At 38.1% G+C, this 23,682-nt stretch overlaps 1 protein-coding gene and 1 long non-coding RNA gene across 4 annotated transcripts in view; one reads left to right on the plus strand and one right to left on the minus strand.

The window, feature by feature from the left end:
* col28a2b (collagen, type XXVIII, alpha 2b) overlaps positions 1-23,195 on the minus strand; it is a 29,072-nt gene extending 5,877 nt beyond the window's left edge. Inside the window, exons 1-32 of one of the 3 annotated variants that reach the window (XM_016483870.1) lie at positions 23,124-23,195; positions 22,674-22,847; positions 20,592-21,145; positions 12,359-12,379; positions 12,200-12,259; positions 11,432-11,485; positions 11,306-11,350; positions 11,181-11,207; positions 10,455-10,499; positions 10,332-10,376; positions 10,185-10,238; positions 7,850-7,918; positions 7,697-7,765; positions 7,550-7,618; positions 6,531-6,599; positions 6,042-6,110; positions 5,900-5,968; positions 5,713-5,781; positions 4,836-4,907; positions 4,665-4,733; positions 4,398-4,469; positions 4,217-4,285; positions 3,869-3,937; positions 3,692-3,760; positions 3,500-3,568; positions 3,325-3,393; positions 2,005-2,073; positions 1,845-1,913; positions 1,682-1,762; positions 1,247-1,282; positions 1,106-1,142; positions 226-783 (exon numbers count right to left, since the gene is read on the minus strand). In XM_016483870.1, the coding sequence (XP_016339356.1) occupies positions 226-783; positions 1,106-1,142; positions 1,247-1,282; positions 1,682-1,762; positions 1,845-1,913; positions 2,005-2,073; positions 3,325-3,393; positions 3,500-3,568; positions 3,692-3,760; positions 3,869-3,937; positions 4,217-4,285; positions 4,398-4,469; positions 4,665-4,733; positions 4,836-4,907; positions 5,713-5,781; positions 5,900-5,968; positions 6,042-6,110; positions 6,531-6,599; positions 7,550-7,618; positions 7,697-7,765; positions 7,850-7,918; positions 10,185-10,238; positions 10,332-10,376; positions 10,455-10,499; positions 11,181-11,207; positions 11,306-11,350; positions 11,432-11,485; positions 12,200-12,259; positions 12,359-12,379; positions 20,592-21,145; positions 22,674-22,847; position 23,124 (2,971 nt within the window). In that variant the 5' untranslated portion in view covers positions 23,125-23,195. Of the gene's footprint in view, positions 1-225; positions 784-1,105; positions 1,143-1,246; positions 1,283-1,681; positions 1,763-1,844; positions 1,914-2,004; positions 2,074-3,324; positions 3,394-3,499; positions 3,569-3,691; positions 3,761-3,868; positions 3,938-4,216; positions 4,286-4,397; positions 4,470-4,664; positions 4,734-4,835; positions 4,908-5,712; positions 5,782-5,899; positions 5,969-6,041; positions 6,111-6,530; positions 6,600-7,549; positions 7,619-7,696; positions 7,766-7,849; positions 7,919-10,184; positions 10,239-10,331; positions 10,377-10,454; positions 10,500-11,180; positions 11,208-11,305; positions 11,351-11,431; positions 11,486-12,199; positions 12,260-12,358; positions 12,380-13,936; positions 14,423-20,591; positions 21,146-22,673; positions 22,848-23,123 lie in introns of those variants that run through there. The other 2 variants (XM_016483871.1, XM_016483872.1) reach the window with 2 other exon arrangements.
* On the plus strand, positions 14,452-17,950 carry LOC107686763 (uncharacterized). The gene is made up of 3 exons (XR_001634069.1): positions 14,452-14,463; positions 16,826-16,828; positions 17,878-17,950. It is a non-coding gene; the product is annotated as an uncharacterized LOC107686763 (long non-coding RNA).
* Positions 23,196-23,682: the final 487 nt, after the last annotated feature.

A 23,682-nucleotide genomic window follows, 5' to 3' on the forward strand; every position in this document is an offset into this window, starting at 1 on the left:
CAATCAACTAATGAGTCAAGATAAAAAGCGATGTTAAAAAACATGCCCCTGCTGGTTAACATGCCATAAATACACAATTTTGTGGGAAAAAGCATCTATCAGCTTATGCATACCTCCATATGTACAGTATTCAATTATGCATCTTGCCATCACCAGAGAAGTACATTCATATATAGTAGAAGTATGTGAATTGGCATTCAGCCTCAAGTTTGCTGAATCTATTACCTGGCAAGGTGTTGAAGTGGTCTATGTAGAACATGTGCTCACTGTCAGGGTCCGACGCAATGAGATTGAGCTCCTGGAGAAACTCTTCCTGTGTGGGATCACTAATGTTAACAATCCCCAGAGCGTACATCTCAATATTGGCTGCATGCGCCTCCCTGACAGCGATTTCCAGCTTCACAGGCTCCCGTTTATCTGTTTGTCCGTCTGTGATGACAATGGCAACCTTCCTCACCCCAGTCCTTGCACTGTAAAATGCTTCTTGAGTTGCTTTGCGGATGGCAGAGCCGGTGTATGTTCCCTCGCCGATGTAGTGAACCCTGCGTATCGCTTGTTTGACATCTTGTTTGGTCATGTAGCGAGCGAGGTTGAACTCAAGCTGGACCTCTAAGCTGTACAAAACGAGGCCGACTCGGGTGGCATTACGGTCTATGGTGAGTCTGTCAACTAATGCAGCCACAAAGTCCTTGATGATCTCAAAGTTTTCAGGCCCGACGCTTTCAGAGCTGTCAATCACAAACACCAGCTCCATGGGACGCTCTTTACACTTGACTCCACAGCCTGAAAAACAGCACAGGACATTTAATGAACTTTACATACTACCATTCAAAAGTTTGGGGTGAGTAATATTTTTTAAAGAAATTAATGCTCTTATTCAGCATGGATGCATTAAATGGATTAAAAGTGACAATAACAACAATGTTCCACAATATTACAGTTTTTTTTCTGTAATTTTGTTCAAATAAATGCAGTCTTGGTGTGCATAAAAGACTTCAATCAAAACACATAAAAAACATTTTTTTTTACAGAATCACACCAACCCCAACATTTTGAACAGTATATAAAGCAAATTATGTTCAAATGTAATGTGGGATACACATACCACAAATCTCCCGGATCATTCGGATTATATCGTCCCTCTAAAAAAACAACCATAATCTGAGTCGCTAAAATGCATATATGAATAAACTGCATATTATGATTTGAATGTTGTAATATGATGTGAAAGATGTAAAAGACACACTGTTAGTCCAGATTCTCCTTTGATTCCTGGTCTACCCTGAAACATGTGAGTAAGGGAGTTATAATGCATCTCAAAATATACAAAAAAGGAAATTACATCCAGAGATATTTGCCTATGTGGCATAGTTGCTTTTTGCTTTTATATAATGGTGAGAAGCTCTTACTGATTTTTGTTGTTCTTAAATGTTTGCTTTTTACTACAATTGTTTTAAACATCTGATTTTTTATGCGTTTTATTGGGATGTGTATTTCGTTGCATGCTGTTGAACCAGATCATTTATTTCATTGCACCCCACCACATTTTTCCAAATGACCTCTTACTGCCTGCCTACTATTTAGGCTGCATCCTATATGAAATAGAAACTCATATGCATTATGACTGATTTGAAATACTTGAAACTAGAAACTCTGTTAACGATGAGGTTAGTTTACTAACTGTTTGTCCAGGAATGCCAGGATCTCCCATATCACCTTTAACCCCCTTCATCCCCCTCTCACCCTGACCTCCACGATCCCCCTGAAAACCACAAATGGGCTTCATATTAATACATTGTACGAATATTCAATCACAACACAGAATATATAACAAAACCTGAGACCTCTGACCCGGGCATTCCTTCTCCAGGAGGTCCTCTTGGCCCGCTCACACCCTGTGACCCCTGATCACCCTGCAATAGTGTACAAGATTGTGCTGTTAAGTTTGAAACACATATATATGCATGGTCAACTCTTTATGATTTGTGTATGCCAGTGTCTCACCTTTGGACCCTGTAGGCCTTGTCCTGGTGGCCCAGTCGGTCCAGGAGGTCCTGGTCTTCCCATGTTGCCCTGTATTGTTCACAGACAGATTATTAACACAAATCAAAGGGGGAAACACATTCAGATTCATTGGTGCTGAGATAAAAGCAGCACTGGAACATCTGGAATGACATTTATGTTACTGGATTATCTGGATTTGTTGGACACATATGTAAAAGATTTGGAGCAGGTGTGTGTGTGTGTGTGTGTAACATATGATCACGGATACAGTACGATGATAAATGTGGTGTTAAGATGATGTGATAATTGATGAAGCCTTTGAGGAATGGCATGTATTCAATGGGAAGTTCATTCAGCGAGACAGAATGCACTGTTTTACAGGGATCACAGATATTAGAAGAAATACTTTACAGATAATATAAGAAATGTTTTATCCCAGAAGTATTTGGATACATAAGCCACACTTGTCTGAACATGGCATTGCATTAGTTAAGTGCCATTTATTAAATAAATAAATAAAATGGCAAAACACATTTCAAATTATTAATTGTGGGAACAATTAGCCACATCTGTTTGCAGATGCCACTTCAATTTTTTTGTAATATCAAAATATATAATATACTCTAACGTTCAGATGTTTGGTGTTAGATATTTTAGTTCCAGAAAGAAGTCTCTTCTGCTCATCAAGGCTCCATTTATTTGCTAAGAAATACAGTAAAAACAGGAAAATTGTGAAATATTACAATTTAAAATAACTTTTTTCTATTGTAATGTATTTTAAAATGTAATATATTCCTGTGATCAAAGCTGAATTTTCAGCATCATTACTCCAGTCTTCAGTGTCACATGATCCTTCAGAAATCATTTTAATATGCTGATTTGCTGCTCAAAAAACATTTCTGATTATAATCAATCTTGAAAAGTGGTACATTTTTTCTCAGGGTTGTCTGATGAATAGAAAGTTCAAAATAAATAAATAAAATAAATGTTATATAAAATTATACAAGTCTTAGTTCTGATTAATTTAATGTGTCTTTGCTAAATAGAAGTACTAATTTCTTCAAAAAAGAACCTTAGAATGGTAGTGTAAATATTATTTTAACATAATATTCATATTCTAAAAACGTTTTGGTGCAACTGTGAAGACTTTTAAATATGTTCTTTAACACACACACACAAATGTTTCCTTTTGTAATATGGCGAGGAGCTCTCATGAATCTGTTCATAATTTGTCTTAAATCAAGGCTAAGAAGGGCTGAATGAGATTGACAAGGGCTTAAATACGATATCATTAACAAGCGTCTGTGTTTGGTGACATACAGGTGGTCCTTGTAGTCCTTCCCCTGGAGGTCCAGGTGGGCCCGGTAAACCTCTGAAGCCAATATCGCCCTGAGACACAGTCATGATAAAATATCTGTGTTTACACCTCATTTGATGATAATATTTTTATACAGGTGATCTGCTTTAGGTGACACGGCATAAGAACAGTCCACACCTTTGGTCCAGGTATCCCTATGCCCTCTGGACCAGGTTCTCCTGGAAGACCAGGAAGACCAGGAGGCCCCTGCAAACAAATAACACACACCGCAACAACAAAATATGACTTCATGGTGAATTACAAGAACTTCATTACAGAATGATGTCATGATCATGAATGGTTTTTAATAAGAGCCCTTTTTTTACGCACTAAGGGACCTGGATAGCCATCCCCTTTTGCTCCACTTAGACCAGAAGGACCTGGGTCACCACGATCACCCTGAGAAACAAAGCATGAGCAATCCATTGATGTTTAATCAAGACTAAAATAAACCCATGTTATTAATCTGTTGTCAGAGTATTAACAATAATTAAGAATTAAATGAACCTTTGGTCCAGGAAGTCCATATCCCGTCTCTCCTATTGGACCAGATGGACCTGGCGGGCCTACGTCACCCTACAATGAAACATTACAATGCTTTTTTACAGACATAATGTGCATTTAAAGGGTTTTTTGCACATATATTGTGGGGTCCAAAAGTCAAGTCAAGTCATCATTATTTATATAGCGCTTTTTACAATGCAGATTGTGTCAAAGCAGCTTTACAGTATTAAACAGGGAAATAGTGTGTCGGAAAAATAGTCAGAAAGTGACTTGTGAAAACTAACTTTTTTTGTTTTATATTACAAATACCCAAACATTTGTATTTCCAGATTGCAATAAAAAAGCTGTTACTTTTGGTCCTGTTGTAGCACGTCCCAGTAGTCCAGGTAATCCCAGTCTCCCAGGGGTGCCAGGCTCTCCCTACAAAGACATTAACAAAGAACAGAAGGAAATTTTATACAAGATGTTATATAATGTCTATGTAGCAAAAGACAAAATATTCCAGATTCACAGCTGAGAACTAGGCACTCACCTTTGACCCTGAGGGTCCGGCTATTCCCGGTGGCCCTGCTAACCCACGGATTCCCCGCTGACCCTGATCACCCTAAACAATATTACATTAACAAAACACTACATCAATAAGCACCAAGTTGGTGTTCACAGTTAAAGACCCCAATGAAACAGGAAGTTAGAAGATTGACATGTATGGAAATCTCACACTCAAAACTTTAGTTTTAATTTGATAGGTTTTTAAGATGATTTTATAAAGTTTAATATGAGAGAATAGTAAAAGAGATACTTTTTCACCCTGGATGCCCACTCCTGCTGTTCCTTCAGGGCCCCTCAACCCAGGGGCTCCTGGTTCTCCCTGAAATACACACAGTGATGAATGTGTGTGGCCTTTTCTAAGGTGCTGATGCTAACTAAGTCTCGGCTGAAATGATTCATGAGATGAAAGTGTGCCTGGTACCTTCTGCCCTGGAGCTCCATCTTCTCCTGGTAAACCTGGTAATCCTGATAACCCTGGAGCACCAGGTTCCCCCTTCACAGAATAATTCAAATATTAATCATTAATTAATTATTCAAATTATGGAAAAAAAAGTGGTGCTAGTTTTATATGGTTTCTAGCTGGTCAAAGCTTGGCAGTTATAATCATTATAATAGGTTGCTATGACCTGGTGTCTTCAGTAGGATGCTTAACTAATTTAACCAGCAAAACTACTGAAGCTTCATCAGAAAGAATGTAATGATTTTACACATGTAGCAGTTATTTTAGCGCAATTTATATACTATTAGTTTTTAATAATATGTTGAATTTTTATTTTCTGTGTGCTCTGTTTTCATTTTTTGTATTTTGTTTTCATTTTAATTGTAGTTTTTTTTTTTTTATTAATTTTTTTAATATTGTCATTTAGGTTTAATTTGATTTTATTTAAATTTTAGTTTTTGTTCAGTTTTAGTTTTTATTCATCTCCAGTAATTTTAGTGCTTCAACTTAAAATTCAGCAATTTTTTCATCTAATATTTATTATATTTTATTTCAGCTTCATTTTAATTAACAAAAATGTTTTAGTTCTACTTAAAAGATCATGTCAACATTGCAATCCATTTAACTTACATACTTACTATATCTTATATAATATCATATTTCAATAAATATGCAAAGAGAAAAATGTAGGATGGGACTTGATTGGATCATAAAAATTACATTTTGATAAAAGACCAACTTTTTTTCTCTGAAAGAACGTATACTGATGAATCGAGCAAGAGTGTGAATTAAGAAAGACAGTAGAGTGAATTCTGATTCATGTTGACTTTTCATTAAGAGTAACGTGAAGATGACTTACTTTAGCTCCCGGTTCGCCTGCTCCTCTCTCTCCCGGTTCACCGATCTCACCTGGTAAACCTTGATCACCCTTCAAAAGCACATTTGTAAACATTCAGATGATTTCATAAGTTATCAGACAATGTTTATCCAACCCTTTTACTATTTGAAGTTGTGACATTGGTTATAGCATGATGGGAAACTCTTGCCTTTGGTCCAGGGTAGCCCTCACCCACTGGGCCTCTGCTTCCCGGGGGTCCACGTGGTCCTTCCACACCCTAAAACAAGCATATCCTACAATGCATGGATGTACATTTTTACGTCATGCTCAGATCATAAGCTTGTCAGCACCTTCTCTCCTTGGATCCCTGCTCCAGGAAGCCCCACTGGTCCTTGAAGACCAGGAGGACCAATATCACCCTTAAGACAATAAACACAAATATATTATTGCAATTACACACCTCAGAGTCAAGCATAAGCAAATCTGTCAGCTCATGTACAATCTAGTTATTAAAAGGAATGTGTAATAGATACAGCATTGATATTTTTATATGTCTTGGCCACAGGCTAAGTACTGATTGCACTGCATGCTGTGACATGTTCCTTCACAAAGCCACAGAGAATGGTATAATAAAGCTAATTATGCAAATAGTTACAACTAAAACTTTTCAGAGCTAAGAACATTTCTAATTAATTTTTAAAAGTTTTGAAAGAAAACCAAACATCTAGTATAGAGCAGCTTTAGGGTATAATCAACCCGCTCATGAGATATGAGCTCAAAAAAGAAAGTGATTAGTTCACTAAAAATCTAATTTCATTTAATCGATCTGAATGTTTTACCTTGTCTCCTCTAATGCCAGGACCTACTGGTCCTCTGGGTCCTCTCTGCCCCTCCAGACCCCTCTCACCCTGTAAAAGACAAAAGTTTAAACCATCATGTTTATACCATGCATTGCCATCCCATTTTCATATATTTTTGTTGTTGTAATTGTTTATCCTGGTGAATGTCAAAAAAATGTGCAGGTCACAATTCACCCTAAGATCAAAAGAAAAAGCAATATTTGTAGAGAGAAAATGAAGCCTATTTTAGAACCATTAAGACATTATGCATAACAGCTTCTGAAGAAAAACTCTGCCATGATGCTAAACTGTAAAAAATGTTTTTTTGTTGTACGAGTTGTAAATAAAACATTTGAAAATAGTACATTTTAAAAGAAAATACTATTTTAGTGTTTCTACTTCAAAATTTCATGTTACTTTTTATTTCTTTGTAATTATTTGTGAAATTTACAAGCAATTTGAGTTAAATTTGGTTCAAAGAAATGCCTTCAAAGTCTATTTTTTCCATTGTACGTTATCTGGATATTTGCCAGGGTGTTTTAGTAATTAAAACAGTTAAGCCTTAACAAAAACACAATTTAAAATCTCATTCTGCACTGTGTCAACAAACCTCTGAAGCTCAACTGGTAAAACACAGCGCTAGCAACGCCAAAGTCATGGGTTTGATTCCCAGGCAACACATTTACTGAACGCACTTTAAGTTGCTTTGCATAAAAGCATCTGCCAAATGCATAAATATATCTGACACACCCTGCATTTTTCAGATACAGAGTCAAACAACAGCAAGATCGATTATGTTCCTTTATTGAATAAAAACAGATGAAAGAATGCTGGATCACTCAGAAAATTAATTGAGGTCAGAGGTTACAAAGTTCAGACATTTCAATAGGTTCTTTGATATAAACCTTGCACACAAGACACAACTTAAATAAAAACATATTAAACCGCCTCATGACCTTGATATGGCTCACGCACACTGCATTCTAAAAATTATGAACTGTGTGCAATGACAAGTTTACCTTTGGTCCTGGTAAACCCTCTCCTGGAGGGCCCTTCTCTCCTGGCAAACCCTGCGGCCCTTGTGGCCCCTTCAGAGTAAACAAGATTATAGAGGTTAATATGACAATGTGTTCAATGTCAATAGCAACCAGTGTGAGAATAATTACCGGTTGGCCCGGCTCGCCAAGCCCAGGAGGCCCAGGAGGACCCATTCTGCCCTGAAACCCCACATCACCCTACAGATTGAGAAAACACATGTTATGATCACAGATATGAGTTCACTGGGTTCCTGATCTCAGAGTTTCCATATAAAAGCCAACCTTTGGTCCAGGAAGCCCAAAGCCAGTCTCGCCCTGTATTCCTGGCGGTCCGGGAAAACCTCTCTCGCCCTAAAGATGCAGAACCATTTAGAACAATAATAACAGATCCAATATTGAAGTGCAATCTCTGAACTCAATGCTCTCTATACCTCTATGCAAATTTGAAAAGATCACATTAGACAAGCATTTAGTTAGTACTCTTCTTCTTTTTTTTTTGCTTGTAAAGGTATTTAAAAACAAATTTAAGACTTTCTTTTTAGATGTTTTATTCAATATATCCATATGTATTTAAATTAGTTAATGTACTGATAAATCAATACATTTTGTTGGAATTTGATGACTGATATTTGATTTTGCTGATATGATAATGAGAGAAAGGCCATACAAAGATTATTGTGCCATTACTAAAATCTACATATTGAAATGTTAAATAATGTTATTTTTTTATTTAACCTTTATTTAACCAGGCAAGTCAATTAAGAACATGTTCTTATTTTCAATAACAGCCTGGCAGGAGAATTAATATCTCCTGAGAAACATACAACCATTTTTTACAAACATACAAAACTTTTGTTTTTGTGCTATTTAAAACTAGATTTAAGTCATTAAAAGCCTCTTGAATATTATTAAAACTATCCTGTGCCTGTTTTAAAACTTCATCATATGACGATCCTACAGCATAAAAATAGTATAATCTGCATATAAGTCAATATAGGTTTTCTGACTACAGATAACCTGACAAATATTATTAATGTAAATTGAAAACAGGGTTTGAAAAGAGGATGCTAACACAGAGCCCTGAGGGACCCCTTTATTAATAGTTAATGGTTCGGATAATTGTTGATCAATCTTTACATATTGGGATCTGTAAAATAAATAGTTTTCTAACTATTTATTTTACAGATCCCAATATGTAAAGATCAACATTCTTAAGGGCTGTTGACATAGAATGCATTTTCAATTCCACTGCATTACTTTCCCATTGTTTTTCTATGCAAACACATGCTAGACAGACGTGTTTGACTGTTGCATTCATTTTTCACGTCTTTTGCAGTGTCTCGTGTGCAAATACCCAGTGCTCAAATTAAAAGAAGTTCAACTTTTTAAAAACACGTCTCGAGACCTTTCTCATTATATTTTTGGAGCACCATGAGGATGAAGAGTGGATCACATTTACATCTAAATGGTGATTAATCTACATGGAACGAATCCCAAAACTCAAACTGCAGCAATAAACTGCTTACATCATCTGGATTCAGTCAGATTCACTGAATATAAATTTGGTCTGCTTGTCATCAAGCCTGTGTTAATATGGGCACTAAAATAAACACGTGCTGCTTTAAAGAAGACTTAACCTTTAAGGGAATGCTTTGAACATCAGCATCTGTTAAATGGAAAAATCACAATATCAGCATCCGTTAAATGAAAAAAATCACAGTAACCATGATGTTATAAAAAGCATTTCATGACTATTATGTACATTGGGCCATTAGGCACATGTCTGCATGCATTCTTTCATTGGGCAGATGAAACTGGGGGTCTTTGAAGACACATGGCTCGTGTCAGACATATTTAACCAAAGACAGCAATTACTGTGTTCAGACACATTATGCAGAACACCTTCACCTGTCAAAGATAAAAATACTGATTTGTGGTGCGACACAAGCATGCAAGTCCAGACATGAATCTGTTGCTCAGATGATAGCCATCAGTACAGGAAAAAATAACATTCCAGAAAAATAATTAAGTTCTGAGTTCTCTTTGGTAGCACACAGATGCATATCAGCACTGACAGTGAACTAGATGAGCTTTTTGAGTGTCAAAATTGATCCAAATAAAAAAATAACCAGCCTGATGAATTCTTTCCTAGAATGCTTTTAAAGTAATTTTTTAGCATGGCAGCACCCTGCAAGCACATACAGGGCATTTAGGTCTGCAGAAATATTTCTATTACACAAGAACATGGAAGAACGTTTATGGCATTAGTTTCTCCCAAACATTCCCTACACACTTAAATTTTATTGGCATTGATTGTTCTGTGAAGAACATTTAACATCCACATCCATTAACAAACACTTCCATTTCACAAAAGGTCCTTTAAATTGGAAAAAGATGCTTCATGATTATTAAAGATCATTAAAATGTTTCTCAAACTAATAATTTTTTTTAAGAACGGTATTTGCAGGAAACTGAAATGGTTCCTCTATGGCATCACTGTGAAAAGCCTCTTTTGTAATCTTTATTTTGAAGAGTGTAATTGTCCACCTGCTTTCTAGAAGAAAAAAAATAGCTGCTTTACTGTATTTGAAAGCAGACATTGTTGAATCGAACTCACTTTTTTGCCTGGTGGGCCCTCAGGGCCAATGTCTCCATTAGGTCCAGGCAAACCCTGCAGAGAAACATAACAGAGTAATATAGTAAACTACTAATGAAAAAGAAAATGTTTGTTTTGCATTTTCATAAATGAAGTTTAAAGACAAACCTGCAGTCCTCTGCTTCCTCTGATACCAACAGGGCCCTCCGGACCCTTTAAAGAATCAGATTCATTCAGTTAAAAATACAGCATGTTACTGTACATGAACTGTAGATCTGAAGTGTCACTCACTCTGTCTCCTTTGACTCCTGGTGTCCCACACTCCCCTCGCTCACCCTAAAAAATATATTTCAATCATGACAACTCTTTTAGCATGGTGATGGATATGACAATGTTAATGTATTTGGTCTTGGCGGAACAGATCTGCTACACTGCTGCTGAATTGCTGCTGCTGTTGGTTATTGCTGTAGTTGTAGATTATTGCTGCTGTGCCAAGTCGTTTAACTCTCTGAATATCAGCAGTTACGTTAACACCCTGTAAGAATGTGCCATCTAGAGTTTCATGACTGAACTATATATATTTTTTTTTTAATAGTCAGTGTCAGTATATACACAACACAATTTTAAGGTTTGCCCATTCATTTTTGGAAAAATATATATTACTTTTGACAAATATGATATACACTCAGATGAGATTAAGTATAAAGTCATATCAGTTGGCTAAAAAGCTGTTTTATTCTTCATAAATAAAAAAATGATATTATACTATTTTAAATTTAATATTCTATATTAACAGTTAAAAACACTGTAACATCAGTCAGTACAACATAAAAAAAATCTGCACCATTAAGGATTGCATATAAGGCACATAACATTTATATTTGCTTACATTTGGCAGATGCTTTTATTCAAAGCGACTTAAATTGCATTTAACGAATACTTTTTGCCCCTAATCTAACCATGAGATTGCTAGCACAACCGATGATTTGTAAATCCATCTATGATGCATCATTTTACCTTTTCTCCTTTGTATCCAGGTTTCCCCTAATAATCAATACAGAACACATGGTGAGAAAGAGTAATTACACAAGCAGATAATGTCAAAATAGAGTGACTTTAGGCCTTGTTCTGGACAGGTTCACCTCTGTCCCGTCTCGTCCAGGAGGACCGCTGAATCCACTCTCTCCCTGCAGGAAGTGTGTCTCATTTTAGAGGGTAACACAAATAAATAATGACAAACATGGGTGATCATTTAAAATAACTTTGACCTTTTGTCCTTTAGTTCCTGGACTTCCATCTTCTCCAGGACGACCCTTTTTACCCTGTGGTTCTCAGAGAAAGAGCGTTAATTTACTAATGATTCAGATTCTGCCATGCACAGCAGATCATTCTGTCAACAGTTTCTAGACAAAGAAAACTGGTTAAAGTGGTATAAACTGACGGGTGCAGAATTATTTATTTATGTTTATGTGTTCCCTTCTAGACTCTGAAAATTCTTTACAATAATAAAGATATAAGGTTTTATTAATAGGCTGAAATTTTATTAATTTAAAATAGCAGTCAAGCAGTTTTCTTTCAAAAAATGTTCAATATCTGAATTTTTTATTTTACAGCAATATTCAAACAACTTCTCTCCACCAAATCAAATTCAGTGTGGTTTCATCAAAATGCAAGAAGTCTATTTTAGGGACTAATTTTATGATGCTTTCATTGATTTTTTTCCACTTTATGCTCCTTTTTGGAGATTGACAGATGTCACTGTCACTGTATGGACAACAGCTGTGTGGAGATGCTACAAAAAATGAGCAACACAATAATAATAGCAAACAGGTTTAGTATGACATAAGCATGAATAATTATACAATTGTAAAATTCTTGCATGTTCTGCCAATGAGGCCACTTTGATCAATCTGGTGGGCATTTGTTCTCTTTATTAAAAACATGTGGAAAGACAAAATCTGAATTTATATTAAATTATGCTTTTTTTGAAACTGTGTGAGGGGCTGGAAAGGGTTTTAAGAATGTGTGACACTTACAGGTGGTCCGCTGGGTCCTCGCTCTCCTTTCTCACAAGTGCATTTTGGGGAAAGAGGGCACTGTTGGACATACACACACACACACACACACTGCTTTAGTCACAACAAATAATGTCACTCATAAGTGTCCTAAATGAATTCTGTCAGTCAAACACTTACCACTTCATTAGCCACCTCAGTCTAGAAGGAAACAAAAGTGAAAAAGGTGAATTTACAAGAAAAAAAATTTACAAAAATGATGAGACCTCATACAGTCTATACAGGTATAAATGTCCAAACCAACTTTTAGAAAACTGAAAAGTTCCACATTTAGTCTCTTCTCAATACACAAAAGGCTGCTGGAAGAAAGTCTGCCTTTTTTTTTTTTTTAGATGTTTCTCATGCCAGGTTTAGTGTGCATGCATTTGCATAATAGATGCACATGTGAATGAATGAGAAAAACAGAAAGAGAGACACATTTTCAACAACATTCCTTGGATGAAAGATCAAGTTTAAGGTCAGTGATGATAGACAGAAAATGTAATTGCAACACATTAAGTCATTTCATCTTGATTGCAAACAGAGCACACAGTTGACATAATGACAAAGTGGAAAGATGCATGTCTTATTTAACCGAAAACGTGTGTGATGAGCAACATCACGCTTAGCTTGAACGAGCAGCTGATTAACAGATGTAACTACAGCGGATGAGACAGTTGAGCAGCAGAGAAGATGACAATGTTGCATGCGATTTGAATGCTCCTGGCCTGCGAATGTGCTTTTCTTGTCTCATTGACAAGCACCTGCATCAACAGTCTTTCTAGAGCAGCTAGCGTGCAGAAGGCTGGGTGAGATATTCATCCTGCATGCAGGATCATGCTGCTCATAGTACCCTAAAGCTCTGACCCAGCACAAAGTCAATGAGAAACAGATGTTCACTGTGCAAATACTGCAATCCATTAACTGTTATTCTGCTCTAACTCCAGTAGACCTGCTAAGAAAAAAATTCATACCAGCTTAAGGGTGTCAAACTGGTCAAGCAGACCCACCAGATCTATTTACATTCAATACCTGAGAAAGAAACTGTTCCAAAAACATCTTTATAAACCTATTTGACTACATCAGATGCACAGTTGAGAAGCTAAACTGAATAATCACAATATATGTACTGGTATACAAACAAAAAAAATCTAAAATCAGAATAAGCTGGAGTATTTTTACCCTCAGAATTTGGATCTACCCACCACAAATGTCTGTTACAGATATCACTCTTTTGCCCAACCATTGAGCCTAAAATCAGCCATTCTGACAGGAAAAAAGTGATCAAACTGGTCTAGTAGCTCAGCGAGGTCTAAACTAGTTTAGTCAAAGTAGTGTATCAGCTCTACCCAGCGCGATCATGATTTACCAGGTCAACCTCAGTCCCATAAAATGGTAGTGTGGTTGACTAAAACCACCTAAACATGCTTGTTCCAGTTAATTCCAGCTAATTACCAGCTTGGACCATCTAAAACCCAGCAAAACCAAACCATTTATCACCTTAAATGTAGTTACCCCTTACCAGCTTAGCCAAGATAGTCAACCAGCCCTAAAAGGAATGGTCAAGACCTATAAGGGGCCAGAACATTCACAAAACGTTCTTAAGAATAATATTCTTCTTAACTGCCATTTTATTTTTATTTTCTAACTTTAAAACAAAGTTAAGGATATTTTGTATACCAATTACTTCTAAAGAATGTCTATTATCTTTATTCTTACCATTGTTCATAAGAAAATACGAAAAAAATAATGTGTCACAGGCTTGGATGTCTCTCCTGTGATCTGCGGTTTTCTATTATCAGAGAAGCACAAGGGAACCTCTAGCAGGAGACGGCAGCGCTGGATAATATATTCAGTCGTAAAAGTTTCCCGTTCATGTGCAGATGCTGAGACACTGAGGTCAGCTCACCACATTAAAGACATTCTGTAAGTTTATACAACTCCAGACACACTAAGATTCAGCATTCCTGTCTACTAATAGGAAACAATGCTTAAACCATTAGCCAAAGCCACAAGAAACTGTTGAAGGATTTTTCATGAGTTCACCCTTACATCTGATCTGATTGAGCAAATAGTAAGCATATTTTGGTGTGCTGTCATGGGGGAGGGCTCCGAGCCCGGAATATAGCCCGAACCCAGAGAACTCCCCCTATCCCTAGTATAGGATGAGAATAGATTAAGAGTGAAGAGTTGGGGTGGAGGAGGGATGCCAGAAAACTTTCGTTGGCTAGAGGTAAGTAGGCTGTGTATATATACGTATTGTGCTATTTAGACTGATTAGCTAAACGGGTTACACCTGTGCCAGATTGGTTGATTATCTGATCGTGCTCCTCCCGAACCTTGTTAATAAAACATCATTTCAGGAGTTCACCCTTACATCTAATCTGATTAAGCAAATAGTAAGTATATTTTGGCATGCTGTCCTGGGGGAGGGCTTCGAGCCTGGAATATAGCCCGAACCCAGAGAACTCCCCAAAAGAAGCTTATAGGCATGGGACAGCAGCCGGAGACCAATTGTTAGTTGCCCCTCAAAATATGCGTGCCGTGAAGAGATATGGGTTAGAATTTGCAAAGAAAACAGGGGACAGGGCGACCGGGAGAGCCTGTGCAGTGCTCGATGGGAGCTTGCAGTGTCAGACTGGCAAGCCCTACATGCCGCAAAAAGAGTAGCACGATGGCAGACATCAAATCCCTCTTGCAGCTGAATATGAGGCGCGATTTGATGCGTCAGATGGAGGGTTCTCAGTGCGACCGAAGGGAGCCTGTGTCTTTGCTGCACTGGGAGGGAGAGCCCCGTCCGCTGCCGAGTACGCAGCATAACTCAAAACGACTGAGGGCTCACACTGCGACCGAAGGGAGCCGCGGCTCTGCTGTACCAGAAGGGAACAACGAACATCGAAACGATGGCTTCCTTTATGTGGAGATGATTACACCTGATGTAGCTTTTGAAAGCGTCTGATGACCATCGACCGAGGGCTTGTATCTGATGCTATGAGAGGCCTTTTTGAGCTGCTGTAGTTGCTGCCCCGATGTGAAATGAGTAGCTTGAAAATTTTTCTGCGGGTAAGCCTTGAGCGATTGAGCGAGGATCAGTTTTAAGTGTTTTTGGAACCAAAAACATGTAAAGGGGTGGTTAGAGTCGACGAAAAGAGGGTCCAGAGGGGATTTAGATTTAGATTTAGCGTTCCTGAGTTGGAAGTAAGAAAAAAAGAGCCTGATATGGTTGAATTGGAGATGAGAGGTTAAAAATGTATATGTAGTGGCCTTTTCTTTCTTGGTCTGTCTTACTTTGCTTAATGAAGCAAGCGATAGTTTCGCTATCAAGTATGGATAAATCAGAGATGGTCGGATGTAGTTTTGGGTTGAATTTAGAGGTTATTGCAAGTTCTCAGCATCTCAGAAAACCAAAGAAAGCCAATAAAAACATGGTGTCGAGGGTACGAGCGGTATGGATAGAATTGTACCCTGTGGGGAGACTTTGGATGCATTTTGTAAGGATGTCCAAAGTTATAGGTTGTCCGGGCTTGATGGTTGAGAGCGCTGAATTCCTTTAATTAGAAGAGAAGTTTGAGAATTATTTATTTCGGGGGAGGGGAAGCCGTATATTAGTTTGTGAAAAAATTGAACGCCACTTAAGTAACCTTTCATAGACCTGGCTTAGAGGTTCTTAATGGAATTAAGGTAGGAAATAAATGAAGTAATTGCGAGGAGAGAAAAATCGGGAAATGGCAGGTTATAGGAGAGGTGAAATGCTTTGAAACCTCTCCAAGCTGTTAGATATGAATGGATAGTTCTGGGTGAAACTGCTTGGAGGATAGAATCGAGTGACGTGTCGAGGAGAGGTTTTAAGGGATGAGTTATGGGAATATGAGTTGTGAATAGTAAGGTACTGGGGTTGGCGATGGGTCTGCCTCCAGAGCCAGCACTCTGAATTTCTGAAACATAAAACGAGAGAGAGAATCAGCAATTAGATTTTTGGATCCAGGACTGTGTTTAGCAGTTATAATAAATTGATCACATGCTGAAATCCAGATTAGACGTCTTAGTAGTGGCATGAGAGCGAGGGAATGAGAACAGCTTTTATTTATGCAGTAAACAGTCACTTCGTTGTCGCAGTAAACTAAGATACTGCTTGACGTCCAATTTTTTTCCCCACAAAAAGGCAGCGACAACTAGAGGGTAGAGTTCGAACAGTGCTGAGGACTGGGCAGAGTCGAGCATCTGGGGGGGCCATGGAGACGCGAACCAATGCCCTTGGTAAAATCCCCCGAAACTGACGGATGGGGCTGCGTCGGTAAACAGTTGAATGTCATCCGGGAGAGAAACCAGATCGCTGTAGAAAAAGGTTAAGCCCTTCCATTGTTTAAAGGGGTCATATGATGACTTTGGAGTGTTACAAGCTCTTGGTGCATAAAGAAGATCTGTAAAGTTGCAAAGACTACAGTCTCAAATCCAAAGAGATATTCTTTATAAAAGTTAACAGTCAGCCACACCTACCTAAAACGGCTCATTCTAACACGCCCCTGAGGTATTCGGCCAATCACAACACACTGGATAGCTGGTCATTCAGAGCACACCTCGCTTTTCAGAACGATGAGCTTTAATCAGAAAGTAGATAATTGGTGAAGTTAGTGTCTGGGTGATTGGAAAGTTCAGAGGATAATCAAGAAATATTGACTGGAGTCGATAAGTAGTTTCTAGATTTTTTATTGGCAGCTTTCATGATTGGGCATACTGTACGGGCATGAGCCCGCCACACTAATTACAAACATGGATAAACTTGCATTGCTGTCTGAGGCATATTCCTCTGTTGAAATTTCTGCAAACCTACTGGTTGTCAGAGAATGAGATAGATCCTCCCCTAGAATTCGATATTGGATTCGTGGTTTCAGAATGAGGGACGTAGCTGGTAGATTTGACTTGTGTCGTTTCTGGGCAGGGTATTCTAGTGGGATTAATTTGGGGGCATGAGATGGTCGAGTGAGCTACTGACCTGCAGACTGTGCACGATATATTCCGGCAAATAAAAAATAGTCTGTTGTGGAGATCAGAGTCCAGTGCGCACCAATAGGGGCACTGATTCCACTGAGCAACACGTACCGCACATTTGGCTGAAAATAATTTATGATTATACGCGTAAAAATGGGTTCCACCGTTAAGACAAAATAAATCAAGTTCCGTGATTATCGCCACAGAATCATTACGTTTGCACCATCTATGGGGAAAAAACCAAACAAACTATTTCCGTGTAGCAGCCAAATGCTAGAGTGAATTCAGAAAATGAGAGGGGGCGGAATGAATTGGGAGTTGGATTTTTTAGTGTTACTGAGAAATCTCCAAAATCTATTTGCCGATGAGATTCATCGGGAGGTAGCAGAGAGAGAGGAGAGATGAGAGATCAATGTCCGCACCTGCGAGAATATGAGACTTGATGGTATTAGGTACAGGGGGTGGTTCCAGAGCTGCGGCATTCGGTGGGGTAGGTAGCGGGACTGCTGTGAATAAAGTGTACTGGGGTTTAGATTGGAGAGAGGGGTTAGAAGGAATATAAGGAGGGGCCTTAACCGTTTGCGGAGGCAGCCTCACGCACGGATTAGCTCCTGGTGCTTGGGGAAGCACGTAGGAAGAGGTAGAAGGAAATGAGGGAGGAGGCAAGTAAGCTCGTGTTGCTGGCTGATGATGTCCTACTCGGACGTCTGCAGCGGGGGCTGCTGGCCATTGATAGGGAAAAGGAGTAGCGGAAGGGTGGTAGTAAGGCGGCTGAGTTTAAGCGGCTAGCGGAGGCAGCCTCACGCTAGCATCTGCCGTCGGAGGTAGAAGGAAGGGAGTGGGAAGGATAGGAGGTTGGTAAGCCACGCCAGCGGGCGATGCTGCGTGCGGCGCGATGGTTGTCTTGATGGTGGAGGTGAACAGAGTCTTCATGGATTAGGTGTGCGAGTAGATGGCCTTGTGGTCCTCCGCCCGCGTGCCGAGGCCTGGGGCTCGGCGGTGGAACCGGGCCAAGGAGGAAGCGCCTTAGAGCCAGCAGAAGGAGGTGCCTTTGAGCTGGTGGCTTGAGAAGGAGGTGCTTTTGAGCCGGAGGGTTGAGAAAGTGGTGCCTTTGAGCCGGTGGCTTGCGGTGGAGCATCCAGCTCGTCAGATGGGAAGCGCTCAAGTTCAGACATTTTTTGGCAGTCGAATGAAGCTGGATGCCAGAAAACTGTCGTAGGATAGAGGTAAGTAGGCTGTGTATATATACGTATTGTGCTAGTTAGAATGATTAGCTAAACGGGTTGCACCTGTGCCAAATTGGTTGATTATCTGATCATGCTCCTCCCGAACCTTGTTAATAAAACATAAAAGTGTGATGAATTAGATGGATGGAATCTCACAGACAGACATGACATGCATCTTACGTGCATTGTGGGGCACACTTGAGCAGGTGTTGGCACCAAGCTTTTTTTGCAGGCATGCTTTGTATCACTTTTATCAGGCAATAAAGAGAGAATGGGTTCAGGAAATTACACGAGCCAGACTTGTACTTGCATCACTTGCCGACAAGCACACCATGGTCCAAAATACTATGCTCTAATAAAGTAGACAACTTCTTAAATCACCTTTAGGGGTTTTTATCTTGAGGTAAGGTGTGTTTCAGAAAGCATTTACTCACTATGCCCTTAATGCCCTGTCGAAGGAATTCATAATCAACTTTTTCCATGTCCTCAGGACAGATACAGAGATAAGACTGCCCATTTTCCATAACCGCATGAAGAGTGTTCTCAGTAGCACAAACCCCGACACATACATGCCCCGCTTAATCTGTGATCCCTCAAGAGATATAAATCCTTAATTTGGGCCTTTACAAGCATCTGACCTTCATAATTTCTACACTTCAAAGTTTGTCCCTAAGAACCAAAAATTTGTTTTCACAGCTCTTGTCTTAACACTGCCATCTTAAACTTCTTTGTTTGGACAATCCTGAGGGAAATTTTATTGCTCAGATGTTCCTCTTTCATGACATTTTTTCAGATGTTTCTTCAAACATTCCTCAGGAGAAATAAAAATAGGCACAAACGAGACAACAGCTAATATTCAGTATACATAAAGAACTATAAAATTAATGAGGATCACAGTTCAGATCACAGAATTTAAATAGAAATTTAGTTTATATTGAGAGACTTCAAACAGCACCACAAGCCTAAGTTGATTGTAGAAGTCATTGGCACCAATTGCCTCTGTGATCAGTTTAAGGCTGGAATAAACTGCACAATTTTTGCATAGATTTTTGCTCCAATCTTAAGTCTGCAAAAGTTGATGCTTGTTTCCGAAAGTTAAAATCTTCAGATTTTGGGCAGTCGGAATCAACAGATCTCACAGAAAATTGCAAAGTTTATGAAGCGCACAGAGTTTAGTTTTTTTCTTCAGACTTTTGCCATTTCACCCGTTTTTGCCACTGAATAAAAAAGTCAGAATAGCAGGATATAAATTGTGAGAAATAAAATAACAATTGCGAGATATAAACTCGCAATTCTGAGAAAAAAAGTCAGAATTGTGAGTTTGTATCTCACAATTCTGAGGAAAAAAAAGTCAGACTTGCAAGTTTGTATTAGGCAATTTGAAAAAAGTCAGAATTGCGAAATGTAAACACGCAATTGCAAAAAAAAGTCAGAATATGAGATAAAAAGTCACAATTAATATTTTTTATTGAGTGGCAGAAAACAGGCTTCCATACCATCTAAATTGCTTAGTGATGCCTATATGTTTTAAAAAATTGTGTGGTGCATTCCAGCCTTTAGGCTCACAATGCTTCTGGGAAAATTCTTAAAGGGATAGTTACTCCAAAAATGAAAATTCTGACATCTTTACTCACTCTTATGTCGTTCCAAACCTGTAAGACTTTCATTCATCTTTAGAACACAAATGAAAATAATTTAATAAAATCTGAGAGATTTCTGTCTCGCCATTGAAACTCTACGCAATTACCACTTGGATGCTTCAAAATGTTCAGAAAGAGATCATAAAACTAATCCATATGAATTGAGCAGTTTAGTCCAAATTTTCTGATGAGACTCAAGATGTTAAGAGCTTTTGAAGCGAAAAAGTAGTAGTAGTGTAGACTATTAATGGCGGGACAGAAATCTCTCCGATAAATTTTCATTAAAATATTAAAATATAATTTGTGTTCCAAAGTTGAACGAAAGTCTTGCAGGTTTGGAACGACATCAGGGTGAGTAAATAATTACAGTATTTCCATTTTTGGGTGAACTATCCCTTTAATGATACACATTAGATTTCTGGGGTCTAGCAGGACAAAATTTCCATTTGCTCTCGTTTATGTCTATCAAAAAAACATTTGACGCAAGATTTTTATTTCCTATGGGAAAACACTACTTACAATCTCTTTGACGATCTTGTCCACGACGCCCTTGTCCTGTAGGTTGTGTACGTAGCGGGCGGCTGGAGGACTGGCCAGGAGCCGCAGCTGTTCCACATTGGCAGCGGATGTGAATCCCACTGTGAAGAATTTAATCCCTTGGTTCTTAGCATCAGCTAAAGCAGAGAAGATATCGGGATTCTTGGGATGCGACTTGCCATCGTACAGCAGAATGGCCACCTTCACGCTGTCAGGGCCAGACTCCTCCAGGTAAATGCGTGTGAGGTTGGTGATGGCGTAGGTGGTATAGGTACCATGCCCTATGTAAGGCATGGGCTCGATGTGATCCTGGAAGGTGTGCACACCCCTCCAATCTTTGAGGGACTGTTCGATGATCACATGACTGCTGTACTGAAGGAGAGCAGTTCTGAATTTCAAGCCCTGTCCAGTTTGGAGATGGATGTTTCGGATCCGGCTAACGAGATCAGTAACAAAATGCTTCTCTTGAGCATGGTTGTCTTTGGCGCTTTCTGAACTGTCCACCAAAAATGCCAGTTCCAAAGTACAGTCCACATCTGAAAGTTGGAAAAAAAGACAAAAAAGTATTAAACATTGACCCAAAGATATAAATTCAAACCTATGTTAAAACGTCAGATTGGACATCAATAATATTTTCAAACATCTTTGTTTCTTGCATGTATTGTGACCAAACTTCATTTACATTAACCTTGACTTCTGGTGTCATATTGATTTGAGTTTTATAGTGTTTTACTGTGTTTTTGCATTTTGTGTAGCTTGACTGCTGCAAATATGGACTGTTATTGAATTTAAGAGTTTAAGTGATAATAAGATTTTCTGAAGATTCTTCAAAAAATATCATTGTGGCCTACAGAAAAAAGAACAGCATACAAGGCTTATTATTGTTAACAAAAACTAAAACCAAAAGCATAAAAAAACATTTTCGTTAATTGAAATAAAATAAACAACTTAAATAAAATATTAAATCTTTACACTTATTTTATTTCAGCTAGTTGACAAAGCAACATTGCATTTTCATATTAAAATAGTAAAAGTACTAAAACTTAAAAAAAAACTATACAGACATTAAAAATAGCAAAACCACACAACTAAAATTTTAAATGATTATCTTAAAATCTAAAAATAAAATTTAATTCAAAATATTAACAAAAACTACAATAGTAAATCAGTGATACTAATTAAACAATGCAGCATATGAGTTTGGGACAACATTTTTAGTAAATATAATTTTTGGGGTGAACTATTTCTTTAAGTGAGACTTGGAATAACAAAGTGACAACAATGCTGATTTGTGACTGCACACATTGTAATGTGGTTTGACACTAAAGTACAGTCTGTGACTCCTATTTGACTTTAATCCTTTGATAACTGTTTAGGTAATAAATAAATAACGTAAAGTGCCAAAAAATGTAAATGTAATAGTAAATGTGAACCAGCTGAAATGACCCCAGTCTCCAGTAAATCATATTTATGATGAAGAAGAAACATGTCAAAGAGGAAATCTGCCCCAGGATAGAGTTTAGATCAAATTCAGAAGCCCTGGAAAGCAGAGCAGACCGTAAGGCAGCAAACTTCACATATGTGACCCTGGGGCACAAAACCAGTCATAAGTAGCACAGGTATATTTGTAGCAATAGCCAACAATACATTGTATGGGTCAAAATTATTGATTTTATTTTATGCCAAAAATCATTAGGATATTAAGTAAAGATCATGTTCCATGAAGATATTTTGTAAATTTACTACCTTACATATATCAAAACTTAATTTTTGATTAGTAATATGCATTGCTAAGAACTTCATTTGGACAACTTTAAAGGCGATTTTCTCAGTATTTAGATTTTTTTGCACCCTCAGATTCCAGATTTTCAAATAGTTGTATCTCGACCAAATATTGTCCTATCCTAACAAACAATACATCAATGGAAAGCTTATTTATGCAGCTACATCAGGTGATGTATAAATCTTATTCAGCTACATCACTCAGGTAATGTATAAATATCAATTTCAGTTTTAAGTATTTATGTATTAACTGTGTTGTGCTGAACAGCAAGAAATATTTACCATTGTTTTTTGGGATGACATTAGAGGTGATTGGTTTATTTTTGTTTCTTCCATTTCTCTTGTCTTCTAAATCAACATCATCATCAGCAGCATCGTCAAGTTTGCCCAGCTGAGCCAAAACAAGCTGCACTCCCAACAAAAAAAACAGCCAGCTTACACACAGCCGTATCATCACTACAGCAGAAGAAAGACAAACAGATGCCAACACAGTATTAAGAATGAATAACCTTATTCTCAAATGCATCACATGCATTGCCTCATTTAAAGTATGCAACCAGTGTCTGCTTATTTAATTTCCACCCTAAATGCTCAAAACTTACCATTAACATTTGAAATTTCATATTTCAAAAGTGTAATAGCAAAAAAAAGTTATTTTCTCATAAGTCTCATTTATCTGAACTAATATATTACTGAATTAAAACAGCTAATGCAAGAAAAATGTGCACTTACTGTGTGAAACAGCTCTAATTTCAGTACAGTACAGGCTCGAGTCCAACCAAAAATCAGCAGCTGAATGATGAAGATCAGAAGAACATGACAGTCTTCACAGCCTCTTCTCTGTGTGAGATCCACATGCAATAAAGAGATGCCATACAGAATGATTGAGAATCACTGGATATGTGTGAAGACTGTATGGGTTTGCTGTACAAGACAAGAAATGTAATAATGTGCATCAGCTCCATTCATGTGAGTAATCTGCTGCCATCCAGAGGAACACTAATATCCAGAGCTCCTCCTGTGAACCCACCCATTTTTACATTTGCTGCATAATATATAAGATGCATGGCTGTGCATAAATGTAACAAAGAATGTAATAACTTTTAAAGCAAGTGCAGTAGTTTTCATTTTCAAACAATATAGTGCAATTTATAACAGATTATTTGTGTACCTTGGCTCGTCGCCTCCTTTTTTGGGCACAGAAAGAACTCCTCTCGTTAAGGGTGGTTCATGTGCCGGGCAGATTGAACCTTGGTGCAGACATGCTGTCCAGAGGCAAGGTAGCCCCAGG

Source organism: Sinocyclocheilus anshuiensis, unplaced genomic scaffold, assembly GCF_001515605.1.
Source record: "Sinocyclocheilus anshuiensis isolate Anshui unplaced genomic scaffold, SAMN03320099.WGS_v1.1 scaffold958, whole genome shotgun sequence".
NCBI classification, from domain to species: domain Eukaryota; kingdom Metazoa; phylum Chordata; class Actinopteri; order Cypriniformes; family Cyprinidae; genus Sinocyclocheilus; species Sinocyclocheilus anshuiensis.